Below are 13604 nucleotides of genomic sequence, written 5' to 3' on the forward strand. Positions count from 1 at the left end.
GGCAGCGGGGTTCACCACCGCGATGGAATCCGCAGGGCTGTGCGAAGACGTGGTCAGCTTCGGGAGTCCCACAAATGGGAAGGACGGATAGTACGAACTCGGGTTCCACAGCTTGGACGTTCGGTTTCTCCGATTGAGGACCTGCGGCGAAAGACGACGCATCCGGTGGAGGGGGCCCGGCACGGCGGACCTTCGACGTGAGATCGAGGAGGCGATCTTTGCACATGTCCACTCGGCGACTCCGCGGGTCCATGTGACGCCAGTCCTCCGTTCCAACGAGCTGCATGAACACGTGCTCGAGCGCTGCAACAAGCGACGGTGTGACCAGATGGCGGATGCCGTCTGAGGAATGGGAGTGGAATTGGAGTATGTCCTCCGGGATGTCATCGAACCAGTAGCAGGCCTCGTCCAGCGATACAGGCAGCGACCAGTCAATCGTGTTGAGGAGCTTTTCGAGGGAGGAGAACGCGTGCGCGACGAACGGCTGGATCGCAGCGATGCCGTCGCACTCGCGGATCCTGGGCGCCGAGTACTCGATGAGTTGCCGGATGGGGCGGATATGCTTCCGCATGAACTTGAACTCCCCGGCGAGGGCGTCTTCAGAAGGCAGGTCTGCGTGTCGGAGGCCACGGTCGCTGACGAGCGTTTGCATCCGGTGAGCTGCCACAAAGGCAGCTGCGGTCACGGTCAGCGCTCTGACTTGGACAGGGTTGACTCAAGGTGAAGTCGCAGACGCACCAAGTTGCAACGTTTCGGCGTCACTGATATTCTGGAACACGTTACGGTTGTAGTACAGTCTGTCCCATTCCAAGTCTGCCCTCGCGGGTTCAACCGTTCTTTGCATGCTGAAGAGCAGTTGGGCCACGGTCTTGTTATACTCCGATGAAGCGGGCGTTCTCGGAGAGCTGGCGTCCTCGTCTCCTCCGCCCTCGGGCACTTCTTGAAAAGAGAACCCGCCGGACACGTTCAAGAGGGGGGTCGTAAACATCTTCACCATAAAGTCTGGCCAGTGGAGTACCGACCCGTAGAGGTCCGAGAGGCGTCTGAAGGTCCATCCCGATACGACTTGGCAACCTGGGGGTCGCCGGATAGGCAGATCGTAGCCGTGTGTGCCATGCCGGTGTTTTGAGAGCTGACCAACGCCCAGTGGACCGTCTGGGCGTCGAGATTGGTTGCGTTTCGTGAGATAATGGCCTCTTCGTCGCCTTTCCATACAGTGTTAGGCTTTGGAAACCTCAACAAATATGAAAATTTGTAGAAGGCCTGTCTGCACCCCACGGTGGCAGTTTCAAGGTAACCCCAATGGCTCAGGTAGAGGGTCTTAGAAAACGAGCAGAGGGCACGTATTATTGAACCATAAACGAGCGAGTAGAAGCTGAGAATGACGCTCCAGAGAGAATGGAAGGCCCTGGATTGAGGCGAAAAGTAACAAATCGAGGGATAGATCGAGGGACGATGGTTGTGACGATGATGAAAAGCAGGAGCATCCCAACGAACACCGCAGTGGCGGAGAAGACGCGGACGTCGGAGTGGAAGAGGAGGATGAGGAGGCCTGCAAAGAAGAGAACGACGGCGGCGATAAGAAAGAGAGGTACGAGCGAGATGATGAAAGGGATGTGCGCCTTATTGAGGTTCGAGAGCCGGTAGATGCGACGTCGTGTGATTGGTGCGGAGAACCCGTACAGCCCGGTGTTGTACTCTTTGAGCCATTGCTTTACCATGATCCCGATCGTCGCCGACGACAAGCTGAAGGTGAGACTAGTGAACCAGAGCGCATTCACCCATACGGCCCAGGTCTCGGGGCGAAAGGGGGTCGTAACGATATCCTGGAACGCCAAGGTGGTGGAGTTGACGAAGGAGGGATTGAGCGCGAAGCTTTGCAGCTGGGAAGAGACCTGTGTCAAGATCGCGTTGGTTTGATCGCTTGTTTGAGGCTGGAGCATTGCGAAGGCGATGGTGTTGAACGCGGTGAGAGCGGCAGAGAATAGACCGTCCTGAGTGATCACGGGTGAGTGTCACTGCCGAGGCACGAAGGTCGAGACGTACAAAGGTCAAGAGGCCGTCGATCTCTTTGTTCCACTGGTCGACGAGCTCGTCGCTGTACTTCTCCACCGTCGTCCTAGTCTCGTTCCATGCCGCATCGATCTCCGCCTGCTTGAAATTCTTAGTAGGCAAGATCTATCGTTCAGAACATTCAGCATATGATAATACAAACAAGTAAGATGATGCGGGACGTACTATCACATTGTCGCGTAGATCCGGCAGTGCTGTATCTCTTGCTGCGAATGATGGTTCGATACGAGTCTGCGCACCCCATGAATCTCTAGTATCTGGCAGAAAGTGAACGATGTACTCACGGGTTCAATCCCACAAACGTTCCGTTCTGTTCCAATCCCCTCTTCTGCCGCTTGTGGGCGCTGATCAATGGTGAGCATACGAGAGGGACGTGGAAACGATCACACGATACCTCTTGAATTCGTCAAGAATCTCCTTCAGCAGGACACAGACCTTGTCAAGGGACGCGTTCGCCTGATCGAACTGTGTGAGCAATTTTAGTTTGCGAAAAGAAAAAAACAGGCATACTGGCAGCGTCACGGAGGAGGGTGTATCTTCAGGGAGACGAGCTGTGCCTGAGGTTTGTTGAATGGATAAATGCGCCGAGGTCTGAGTGTGAGTGTGTCAGCCGGTCGTTCGCGTCAATGGGTGATTCAAGTCTGTGCGTACCGGAGCGCGGGGCAGTGAATGCTTGGCAGAGACGGTCGGCGAGGGTGGCATAGTGAAGCGACTGCGGTGAAGTTTTCCCTGAGCACCGGATCTCACGAGATGGGATGTGGGAGTGGATGTGGGTGGGGAGCAGGACGGGGAGTGAGCGGTAAGTGAGCTGAAGAGAAAATATACAGCCTACCCATGTTAGTAGACGCATGCGCTGACCGCGCAAACTCCGCCTGGCAGTTCCGCGGTCGGACGAAGGAGAGGGCTATACGGTCGACGCTGGCCTCATGCTCGTGCACCACACTCGCCAAACGTGGGCGTGCGGGATGACCGGTGACCCTGCACGTCCGTCTTCGCGTTCGACGCTTCAGAGTTCTACCCCTCGGTCACCCACACGATGCTCGCGAGCACGACCTACGGCGCCAGAGACAGGCGCCAGTGCCTCGGCGGTTTCGTGTGAGTCCTGAGACCTGCAAACGTCTGCGCTCATCCAGGGACCACGTCTATGTAACGTTATACACGCCAGTGACGGCACCTCTTACCTGGTGAATGCTGCAACTCGAACATCGACCGCAGCATCTCGCCGAACCCCAACACCGGAATCCCCGCTCCCGAAATCCTCGACTGCCTCCGGAGGATCCGGGTTCACCGGCACCGTTCCCTACCCCATCTGTCCCTCGCATGCCGCTCTCCCTCGCGCGCATCTCTGGCAGGCTCTCTCCACGCCAGCCCGTGATGCTCGACCTCCGTCTGGGTTGGCAGCACTTCAAGCGAAGGCAGTCGACACCATCCAGATGGACTGGCTCGGGCTCCCCTTGCAGTCGGCGGACGGGCTATACGCTAGCAAGACGCGTTCACGCCGCTCGTCGAGGGCGTACTCGACCACACGGAGGCGGCAGTCGCTGCGCTGATGGACGCGGACCTGCGCGCGTGCCGTCGCGCGCGATCGCTTCTTCCTCCTCGACGACTCCCGTCTCTCGTCACCTTCACCAGCGACGACACCACGACGCGACGACGCTCATCGAATTCGATTCCGATACGCGTCCACCGTCCCGCACGCCAGTGGACGGTCCTGATCAAGCAACGGCGGCAGTGCAGCTCGTCGCGCGTGTCACACACTCCAGCAGGCGCGGCGCCCTGCCGCGAGGTTCTGGGGCGACGAAGCGCGCGGTGGGGTGGAGCGCTACGAACTGCAGGTCCGCGTGCTCCATTTTCTCGCCCCGCGGTCACTGACATCGTGCGATCTCTTTCTCCCGACAGCGCTGTGGTGCCGGCACGGCCTTCGAACGTGTTTCGGGCACGGGCACATCAGCAAAAGGTGTTTTTAACGGTAGTGCCCGATAGCGCCCGACTCTGCCAGATCGGGACAGGTCGTCTTTTGTCTGCACGACAAATGATGGTAGCAGAACGGTAGCAGCTGATGTTCATTCGTCTTCGATATGACGTTTGATCATATTTCGTGGCCCAGACAGGATATGATGGATCTACTACAGGCACAAGTAGCTTGAACAGAAAGCTGTAGCCTTGGTCACCATGCAAGACGTCCACCACTGCCACATCCCCAACTCGACGACCGTACACCTGGGTCCCGCCGCTCTCCCTCGTCCGACCGCGATCCCCGCGCCACAACAAACGGCGTTGGCGCCGCAAGTTCGCAGTTCGCCCTCGCGGCCTCCGCCTCCTCGACACTCACGCGCTCGAAGCGCAGGTCGCCGCGGTCCCACGGCCGGTGGAGGCCGACGAGCTCGTCCAAGCTCGCCGCATTGTCGCTCGGGTTGCCGAACTTGGTACCGTGCAGCCGGCCGACGATGCGCAGCCGGTGCTCGACGAGGGTGCAGTGCTTCGCGAGCCGCTCCAAAGTCCACCGCATCTCGGTCGTCGGGTCGCCAGTGAGGTGTGCTGCGAGGTGCGTACCGTCGGTGCGTGCCAAGTGCGCGCACGAAGAGAATGTTGCTCACCTAATTCCCTCTCGATCTTCTTGCGCAGATGTACCCGGACCCGCTCCGTTTGTCGTGTGTATCCGATGGCGGGGTCAAGCGTTCGGACGGCAGCCCGAGCTTGAAGTACCCACACCTCATCCGCAAGACCCTCGGGACCAGGAGTTTGTGCGACGACGCCCCGCGCGTGCATGTCTAACTAGTACAACCATTTTCTGCAGGCAGTTGTGGCGTTTCCTCCAGCCGCACTCGTACCGAGCGCACCGCATGGTTTCAGCGAAGAAATATATTGTGTCAGGGGGACTCCAGACGCCTCCGCTGCGGCATTGGGCGGCGCCGCGCATGGTGGGTGGCTCGGAATTCAACGCGATGCGAGTCATGCGGCGGCAAGGGACATGTGCTGTGGTGTTGGCGGGCCCACGCGAATACCTGTGCGAACCACTCACTGTGCACGTGCGTAGGCGGACGCAAGGAGTGGCCTTACGTTGAATGATGTCCGAAATGGCATTCTGCGTTGAGGTCGAACTTGAGAATCGCGCACACAGCCGCGGCGCGCGGGGTTCTAGTCGAATCGCGAGGCTCAGCCGGTACCATCAGTTGTGCGCCACGACGCGTGGAGGGAAAACGAGGGAGTCCTCTAGTCTAACGAGCGAGATAGGACAGCAATTGGAGGCGGTCTGTTCGGTGTTGGCGCGGGGGCATGACGGGCGCAGGTGGTACCATCAATTCAGCGGTAATAACGCAGTGAGGATCTAGGCACAGAATATAAGTATCTGGACTCAGTGCTGTGTAGAGACACATGCCTCAGTCTACCGCGGCCGCGGCCGGGCAGACAGAACGACTGGAGGTACGAGGGACTGCGGCCGAGGTCGGGGCTCGGACGCAGCGGCGGAGAATGCCGAGGTACTGTATAGTACCTATATGCGGAAGGCGTCGTACGAGACACCAATGGTCGATGGTCAGGCCCGACAGACGATGGGCCACGCGCGTTCTTGGTGCGATGATTGTACCGAGGAGGGCGACGATCGGCGACGTGGGCGACAAAGTCCGGTCGAGTTGAACGCCTAGCTCGCCGCGGTGACATTCGAAGAGGTCTGCGGATTGGCCGGTCGAAGCGAACGGGGCATCTGAGGCCAGCGGGCATGGTCAATTCCAAAGCCGGCGAGGTGAGGGCACGCGCAGGGTAGGCATGTTCCTGTGTCAGTGAGCGAGGTCAGTGGACAGACGTTTTCGTCATGGTGATCATTGGCGCCGGCACTCACAGGGCGTGAACCGCGGGCGACATGCGCTGACGCATGCCCGTGCGACACGAGCACCTCTGGCGGCTCTATGCACTGGTGCGTCGGACGCGGCGGCGTCGGCGGCGGCGGTGTCGCCCGCGTTGGCTGGGCTGCTGCAGCCCCGGGCACGGCCCTGCGTCGGGCGATGGCTCCCGTCCGTGCTGGCGTGAGCTTGGGCTTGGTGGTGCGACGACGGGTGGTACCAACCCGCAGGGCTGCGAAAGATCCCGGCCGGTTCCCGTATCCAAACGAGACCGCTGTTCCCTCGGGCGTAGGTAGTGCGCGTGGTCTTGCGCGTGGTCGCGCAGGTGGGCGGCGGACCGCGGCGAGTGCGAATGGCCCTGCAGAGCATACGAAAACACGTGGCGTTGTTCCGGGCGGGTCATCGGGGGCTCCATCGCCAGGTGCCTGCTGCTCAGCACGCCGAGGCTCTCGCGGCGTGGACGGCGCTAGACGAGGTCCGCGGGTCGCTCGACGACGCGTGCCGGCTCGGCCTGCGCACGCACACGCGCCGGCTCGTACTGCGTTTGCCGGGCCCGCACGACGTGGAGGAGGTCCGCATGCGGCTGCGGCACCCTCGCGGACACGTCGCCGGCGGTGCTGGAGCTCGTGGTGGGCAAGGCAGGTGTATGTGAAAGCTGGCGTTGTCGGACAAGGGGATGCCCTGTGAGGAAGTCTCGGCACCGTGCGGATGCGTGGTCGTGAGCGCAGGGAGCGTCCAGTCGTAGGCCCGAGTGAGACTGCGAGTGCGCTGGACCGACTGCGAGGAAGCCGGGTGAGCGTACCCTGCAGAAGCGAGCGAGTTGGAGCTGTAATGGAACGGCGGGCGTCCGATCGGGACGGCGGTACGAGTGATGTTCGTCGGGTTCTGCGAGAGCGAATGGTCCCTCTCGAGCGCGAGTGTATGTTGCACATTCTCTGCTGGACGGATGTGAGCGTGGGATCTTGGTGGAGGTACGTTGGGCACCTACCTCGGCAGGGTCACATTCAACTGAGACCGGGCAGCCTGGTGCGTTCTGAGACCAAGGTAAGGATGATTGAACGGCGACGGCGCGTCTGGCGCGTTTTTGTGCAAACGCGGCCGATGGCAGGACGTGGGCAGCACGGAGGACGGACATCGGCAGGGCATCGAGCGGGAGAACGAAGGGCTGCGGCAGTGTGAGAGTGGAAGGGGAAAGTCTTGGGTGGGAGAATGGGCTTGGAGGATGAGAAGGTAGATGACACGTCACGTACGAGTGGTCGGCGTAAGCACGCTCTGGTCTGCATCCCGCTCCGGGCCAGGTGACAACGACGGGCATTGAGAGTAGCGGTACGCGTCCTGATTGGTTTGCACACGCCCGCTAACGGGTTCGTGGATGATGTCTGACAGCGGGGAGTGCGTCGAGGGTGTGGGGACGGTGCGTCGGACGGCCGATCTCTGGCTGAGGGCCGATCGCTGCAGCTGTGCGCGTTTGCTGACAGAGCACAGCGAAGGGCGGAGGGCGAGGGGCGGACACTCACGGACGTGACAGCCAAAGAGGCATGCAGGAGCGGAGCGTCGATGGTGGATGGTCGACGGGTCGACAGGCGTCGGGACGCTGGGGATGGTGGGTTGTCTCGACCGCGGTATGCCCTGGGACTGGACTGCTGGAGGCGAGGGTGTTGGTGAGTCTTGACGCGTTGATGTGCGCAGGTGCGCCGTAGATGAGGCCTTGAGGCGTTGTGTCGACTGTGGTGCGCCCTGCTTCGAGTCCAAGGCTGGTCAGCAAGCGCCAAGCGCCGGGCGGGAGAGGCTCACCGCAGGCGCTCGATTGCGTCATGCGCGCGAGGTGGACTCCGCGTCGAGCGAGTTCGCGCCTCCCCCTCTCGACCGCCCCGCCCTCTCTCAGCCCGTCTCGTACTTACAAGCGTCATGGGCGTCGAGAAGAACACCGAGTCCCGCCCTCTGCGTTCCAGCTCTCCGTGATCAAGGTCCGCGCGTCTTCCTTCGCAACCGACCATGTCTAACGTGAAGCCGACAGGACACAGTAGCTGTACATCCGGCACAGTTCGTCTACCTCCAGAACAAGCCATCACCAATGCGCTCAACGAGGTCCACGCGAGACGCGTCTTGCACGGCGTCGGCCTGTGCACACGCGTCTTCGACCTCGCGGAGGTACGGCAGGGCAAGGTGCGGCACGGAGATGGATGTCTGTGGTACAAAGATCGGTGAGTCTGTCTCGCACTGGTGGAGGTACGACTAACAATCTCTGCGTCTTCCGTCCCTCTGGATCCGAGGTCATTCTCGCCAAGGTCAAGTCCTCGGATGAGGACGGTGTCCGACGTACGTCTCTTCGGCCTCGTTCTCGCGCCCGAAGCTCACTCGCGCCCAGTAACTGTCGGATTCTTTGGCGACATCTACGTCCCCCTTGTTTACCTGCCGGACCCCGCGCCTTGTAAGTGCCCCCCTCTCTAGCATGTCTTCCCCGCACCCATCTCCGTCCGCCCCCAGCGACCCAGAAGAGCGAGCACATTTTCCGGCTTCCAGGATCGGAAGCAACTTGCTTGTCTCACGAGCCCTCGGCTCACCCCTGACGGACCGGATATGCATCAACGCCGGCGATGTCCTCCGGGTGCGCGTCGAGGCAGACGGGTTCCATGAGATGAGCTTGGTCCGCCGAAGACGCGTGAGGGCGTTCAACAAGCTCGTGAGATGCGCCGTTCCCCGTATACCATCACCGTGAGTGCCTTCCCTGCTTCCCCTGTCGACGGAAAACGCTTATGTCTGGTTCTGGTTCCAGTGCCCGATGTCAGAACAGCGACTTGGCCGTGGAGGAACGCTGGCGTCGAAACAACGGACGATGGCTGACATGTAATCAGACCGCACCGCGTACTTGTTTGCTCGTATCCTTCGATGACATGTTGTAACCTCGTTCACTTCAACCATGGTCAGCATTGCTGACTCGAAAGAGGAAGCGGAGCTGGAGGATGAAATTTCGCGTCTGATTGCCATCACAAGCTATGTCGTTGAATCCGTTCTCTGTTCTCGCCATATAGATATACACGAAAGAATGAAGCCTGGACCAGTCATCCCACGTCCTCAGGTAGTCCTGCGCATGAAGCACCAACACTTCAACCCGTGCACGACGAAAATCTACGGTGTGCGTGGTATATCCATGGAGGCGGCCGGCGAAGTGGCAGGAACTGCGTCGGGCGCCACGGGCATTTCGTGTGGAGTGGCAGCGGCGTCCACCTCCACGGGGAATCTGCAGGGCTGTGAGACGGGGTCAGCGTCGGGAATCGCACAAATGAAGGACGGATACGAGCTCGGGTTCCGCAGCTTGGTCGTTGTGTTTCTCCGATTGAGGACCTGCGGCGGAAGACGACGCGTCTGGTGGAGGGGCCCGGCACGGCGGGACCTTCGACGTGAGATCAAGGAGGCGATCTTTGCACATGCCCACCCAACCACCCTGCGGTCCATGTGACGCCAATCCTCCGTTCCAACGAGCTGTATGAATGCTGCTCGAGTGCCGCAACGAGCGACGGTGTGACCAGATGGCGGATGCCGTCTGGGAACGGGAGTGGAGTTGGTGCATGTCGATCAGGATCCCGAACCAGTGCAGGTGTCGTCCGGTGATACAGGCAGCGACCAGTCGATCGTGTTGAGGAGCGTTTCGAAGGAGGAGAACGCGTGCGCGACGAACGGCTGGATCGCAGCGATGCCGTCGCACTCGCGGATCCTGGGCGCCGAGTGCTCGACGAGTTCCCGGATGGGCCGATATGGTTCCGCATGAACTTGAACTCCCAGTGAGGACGTCTTGAGAAGGCGGGTCTGTGCGTCGGAGGCCACGGTCGCTGACGAGCGTTTGCATCCGGTGAGCTGCCGCGAAGGCAGCTGCGGTCACGGTGAGCGCTCTGACTTGGACGGGGTTGAAGGTGAAGTCGCAGACGCACCGAGTCGCAACGTTCCGGCTCACGATATTCTGGAACGCGTCGTGTACCACAATTTGTCCCATTCTGAGTCTGCGTTTGCGGGTTCAGCAGTTCTTTGAAGGCTGATGAGTATTTGGGTCCTGGTCTCTGTATCGGGCGCCGTGGACGTTTTGTGTGGAGCCTTGGTAGCCGCGTCCACTGCCGCGAGGAAATCCACAGGGCTGTGGAAGACGCAGTGGTCAGCGTCGGGAGTCCCACAAATGGCAAGGATGGATACGAACTCGCGTTTCGGAGCTTGGTCGCTGTGTTCCCCTGATTGAGAATCTCTAGTGGAAGACAGCGCATCGGGCGGAGGGCACGGCGGGACCTTCGACCTGAGATCGAGGAGGAGATCTTGGCACCTGCGCACAGGCGTGAAACCATGGCCTCCACTCGACTCCAGTCGTCCGTTCCAACGAGCTGTGTGAACGTGTGCTCCAGCGCTGCAACGAGCGACGGTGTGACCAGACGGCGGATGCCGTCTGAGGGATGGGAGTGAATTCGAGTATGTTGTTCAGGATACAGCAGAAGTGGGAGGCGTTGTCCGTGATACGGGCACGACCAGTCAACTCGTGTTGAGGAGTTTTCGAAGGAGGAGAACGCGTGCGCGAAGACCGGCTGGATCACAGCGATGCCGTCGCACTCGCGGATCCTGGGCGCCGAGTACTTGACGAGTTCCCAGATGGAGTCGATATTCTTGTACATGGACTCGAACTCCTCGGTGAGACGCCTTGAGAAGGCAGGTCTGCGCGTCGGAGACCACGGTCGCTGAGGAGCGTTTGCATCCGGTGAGATACTGCGAAGGCAGCTGCGGTCACGGTGAGTGCTCTGACTTCAACGGCTTCGAAGGTGGAGTCGCAGACGCACCGAGGTGCAACGTTCCGGCGTCACTGATCTTCTGGAACGCGTCGTTTTCCCACAGTTTGTCCCATTCTGACTCTGCGCTCGCGGGTTCGACCGTTCTTAGTATACTGACGAGCAGTCGGGTCCCGGTCGCTGCGTCGGGCGCCGTGGACATTTCGTGTGGAGTGGCAGCAGCGTCCACCCCACGGGGAATCTGCAGGGCTGTGAGACGGGGTCAGCGTCGGGAATCGCACAAATGAAGGACGGATACGAGCTCGGTTCCGCAGCTTGGTCGCTCTGTTTCTCCAGTTGAGGACCTGCGGCGGAAGACGACGCGTCCGGTGGAGGGGCCCGCACGGCGGGACCTTCGACGTGAGATCGAGGAGGATCTTTGCACACGTTCACCCAGACTCCGCGGGTCCATATGACGCCAGTCTCCGTTCCAACGAGTTGTATGAACGCGTCTCGAGCGCCGCAACAAGGATGGTGTGACCAGATGGCGGATGCCGTCTGAGGAATGGGAGTGGAATTGAGCATGTCGTCAGGATACTCGAACCAGTGCAGGCGTCTCCGGTGATACAGGCAGCGACCAGTCGATCGTGTTGAGGAGCATTTCGAAGGAGGAGAACGCGTGCGCGACGAACGGCTGGATCGCAGCGATGCCGTCGCACTCGCGGATCCTGGGCGCCGAGTCCTTGACGAGTTGCCAGATGGGGGATATGCTCCGCATGAACTTGAACTCCCGTGAGGACGTCTTGAGAAGGCGGGTCTGCGCGTCGGAGGCCACGGTCGCTGACGAGCGTTTGCATCCGGTGAGCTGCCGCGAAGGCAGCTGCGGTCACGGTGAGCGCTCTGACTTGGACGGGGTTGAAGGTGAAGTCGCAGACGCACCGAGTTGCAACGTTCGGTGTCACTGATATTCTGGAACGCGTCGTTGTCAGTTTGTCCCATTCTGAGTCTGCGCTCGCGGGTTCAACCATTCTTTGCATGCTGAAGAGCAGTTGGGCCGCAGTCTTGTTATACTCTGATGAAGCGGGCGTTCTCGGAGAGCTGGCGTCCTCGTCTCCTCCGCCTCGAGCACTTCTTGAAAAGAGAACCCGCCGGACACGTTCAAGAGGGGGTCGTAAACATCTTCACCATAAAGTCTGGCCAGTGGAGCACAGACCCGTATAGGTCCGAGAGGCGTCGAAGGTCCATTCCCGATACGACTTGCAACCTGTGGGTCGCTGGATAGGCACATCGCAGCCGTGTGCCATGCCGGTTTTGAGAGCTGATCATCGCCCAGTGGACCGTCTGGGCGTCGAGATCGGTGCGCTTCGCGAAAGAATGGCCTCTTCGTCGCCTTTCCATATTGAATGGGCTCTGGAACCTTCTCGAGGACAAAAAGTCGCGGAAGGCCCCAATGGCTTCCAGACACTGTTCACAGGGTTCTATGTACGGGGTGTGAGAAAAAGAGGGAGGGCACGTATTATTGAACGATAAACGGGCGAGTAGAACTGAGAATGACACTCCAGAGAGGAAGGAAGGCCCTGGATTGAGGCGAAAAGTAACACATCGAGGATGATCGAGGGAGATCGTTGTGACGATGATGAAAAGCATGAGCATCCCAACGAACGTCGCAGTGGCGGAGAAGACGAGACGTCGGAGTGGAAGAGGAGGACGAGGAGGCCGGCGAAGAAAGAATGACGGCGGCGATCAGAAGGAGAGGCACAAGCGAGATGATAGCAGGGATGTGCGCCTTTTGAGGTCGAGAGCCGGTAGATGCGACGTCGTGTGATTGGTGCGGAGAACCCGTACAGCCCGGTGTTGTACTCTTTGAGCCATTGCTTCACCATGATCCCGATCGTCGCCGATGACATGCTGAAGTAAGACTAGTGAACCAGAGCGCATTCACCCATACGGCCCAGGTCTCGGGGCGAAAGGGGTCGTAACGATATCCCGAACGCCAAGGCGGTGGAGTTGACGAAGGAGGGATTGAGCGCGAAGCTTTTCAGCTGGGAAGAGACCTGTGTCAAGATCGCGTTGGTTTGATCGCTTGATTGAGGCTGGAGCATGGCGAAGGCGATGGTGTTGAACGCGGTGAGAGCGGCAGAGAACAGACCGTCCTGAGGGATCGCGGGTGAGGGTCACTGCCGAGGCATGAACGTCGAGACGTACAAAGTCAAGAGGCCATCGATCTCCTTGTTCCACTGGTCGACGAGCTCGTCGCTGTACTTCTCCACCGTCTTTCTAGTCTCATCCCATGCCGCATCGATCTCCGTTGCTTGTATTTTAGTAGGCAGATCTATCGTTCAGAATTCAGCATATCTTAATCAAACGAGTGAGATGCGGGACGTACTTCACATTGTCGTGATATCCGGCAGTTCTTATCTCCTGTGCTAGCGATGGTTCGATACGAGTCTGCGCACGCCATGAATCTCTATCTGGCAGAAAGTGAACGATATACTCACGGGTTCAACTTTCCGTTCCGTTCCAATCCCTCTTTGCCGCTTGTGGGGCTGATCAATGGTAGCATACGAGAGGGACGTGGAAACGGTCACACGATACCTTCTTGAATTCGTCAAGAATCTCCTTCAGCAGGACGCAGACCTTGTCAAGGGACACGTTCGCCTGATCGAACTATGTGAGCCAATTTCAGGCTCCAAAAAAAGAGAAAAACAGGCATACTGGTGGCAGCGTCACGGAGGAGGGTGTATCTTCAGGGAGAGGAGCCGTGTCTGAGGTTTGTTGAATGGACGAATGCGCCGAGGTCTGAGTGTGAGTGTATTAGCCGGTTGTTCGCCTCATTGGGTGATTCACGTTTGTGCGCACCGGAGCGCGGGGTGAATCCTTGGCAGAGACGGTCGGCGAGGGAGGCATAGTGACTCGTGAGGCCGACTGGGATGGAGTTTTCCCTGAGCGC

At 59.7% G+C, this 13604-nt stretch overlaps 5 protein-coding genes across 5 annotated transcripts; 1 reads left to right on the forward strand and 4 right to left on the reverse strand.

Annotated features, from left to right (window-relative positions):
• Positions 1–1346: 1346 nt before the first annotated feature.
• BXZ73DRAFT_44052 (uncharacterized protein) lies at positions 1347–2136 on the reverse strand (the record flags this gene model as incomplete). The annotated part of the gene is made up of 2 exons (XM_048019264.1): positions 1347–1994; positions 2047–2136. Coding segments are annotated over 2 exons (738 nt in total), but the record flags the coding sequence as incomplete, so codon positions are not given.
• Positions 2137–4240: 2104 nt separating this feature from the next.
• Positions 4241–4842, reverse strand: BXZ73DRAFT_76250 (uncharacterized protein; the record flags this gene model as incomplete). The annotated part of the gene is made up of 2 exons (XM_048022379.1): positions 4241–4611; positions 4671–4842. 2 exons carry the CDS (start codon positions 4840–4842, stop codon positions 4241–4243), a joined length of 543 nt encoding a protein of 180 aa, XP_047879715.1.
• Positions 4843–6378: 1536 nt separating this feature from the next.
• Positions 6379–7728, reverse strand: BXZ73DRAFT_99794 (uncharacterized protein; the record flags this gene model as incomplete). The annotated part of the gene is made up of 5 exons (XM_048028115.1): positions 6379–6529; positions 6583–6847; positions 7163–7350; positions 7430–7649; positions 7707–7728. 5 exons carry the CDS (start codon positions 7726–7728, stop codon positions 6379–6381), a joined length of 846 nt encoding a protein of 281 aa, XP_047879716.1.
• A 179-nt stretch (positions 7729–7907) lies between these two features.
• Positions 7908–8482, forward strand: BXZ73DRAFT_99795 (uncharacterized protein; the record flags this gene model as incomplete). The annotated part of the gene is made up of 4 exons (XM_048028116.1): positions 7908–8063; positions 8186–8231; positions 8281–8343; positions 8400–8482. The coding sequence occupies 4 exons, from the start codon at positions 7908–7910 to the stop codon at positions 8480–8482; spliced, it is 348 nt and encodes a 115-aa protein (XP_047879717.1).
• A 559-nt stretch (positions 8483–9041) lies between these two features.
• On the reverse strand, positions 9042–13561 carry BXZ73DRAFT_99796 (uncharacterized protein; the record flags this gene model as incomplete). Its single annotated transcript, XM_048028117.1, has 14 exons — positions 9042–9161; positions 9211–9456; positions 9528–9782; positions 10020–10041; positions 10098–10667; positions 10723–10924; positions 10957–11212; positions 11283–11534; positions 11594–11660; positions 12500–12562; positions 12635–12807; positions 13250–13312; positions 13370–13453; positions 13514–13561. The coding sequence occupies 14 exons, from the start codon at positions 13559–13561 to the stop codon at positions 9042–9044; spliced, it is 2421 nt and encodes an 806-aa protein (XP_047879718.1).
• Between the last annotated feature and the right edge of the window lie 43 nt (positions 13562–13604).

The sequence above is a fragment of the Epithele typhae genome (genome assembly GCF_022376455.1).
Source record: "Epithele typhae strain CBS 203.58 chromosome Unknown BXZ73scaffold_13, whole genome shotgun sequence".
Taxonomy (NCBI): domain Eukaryota; kingdom Fungi; phylum Basidiomycota; class Agaricomycetes; order Polyporales; family Epitheliaceae; genus Epithele; species Epithele typhae.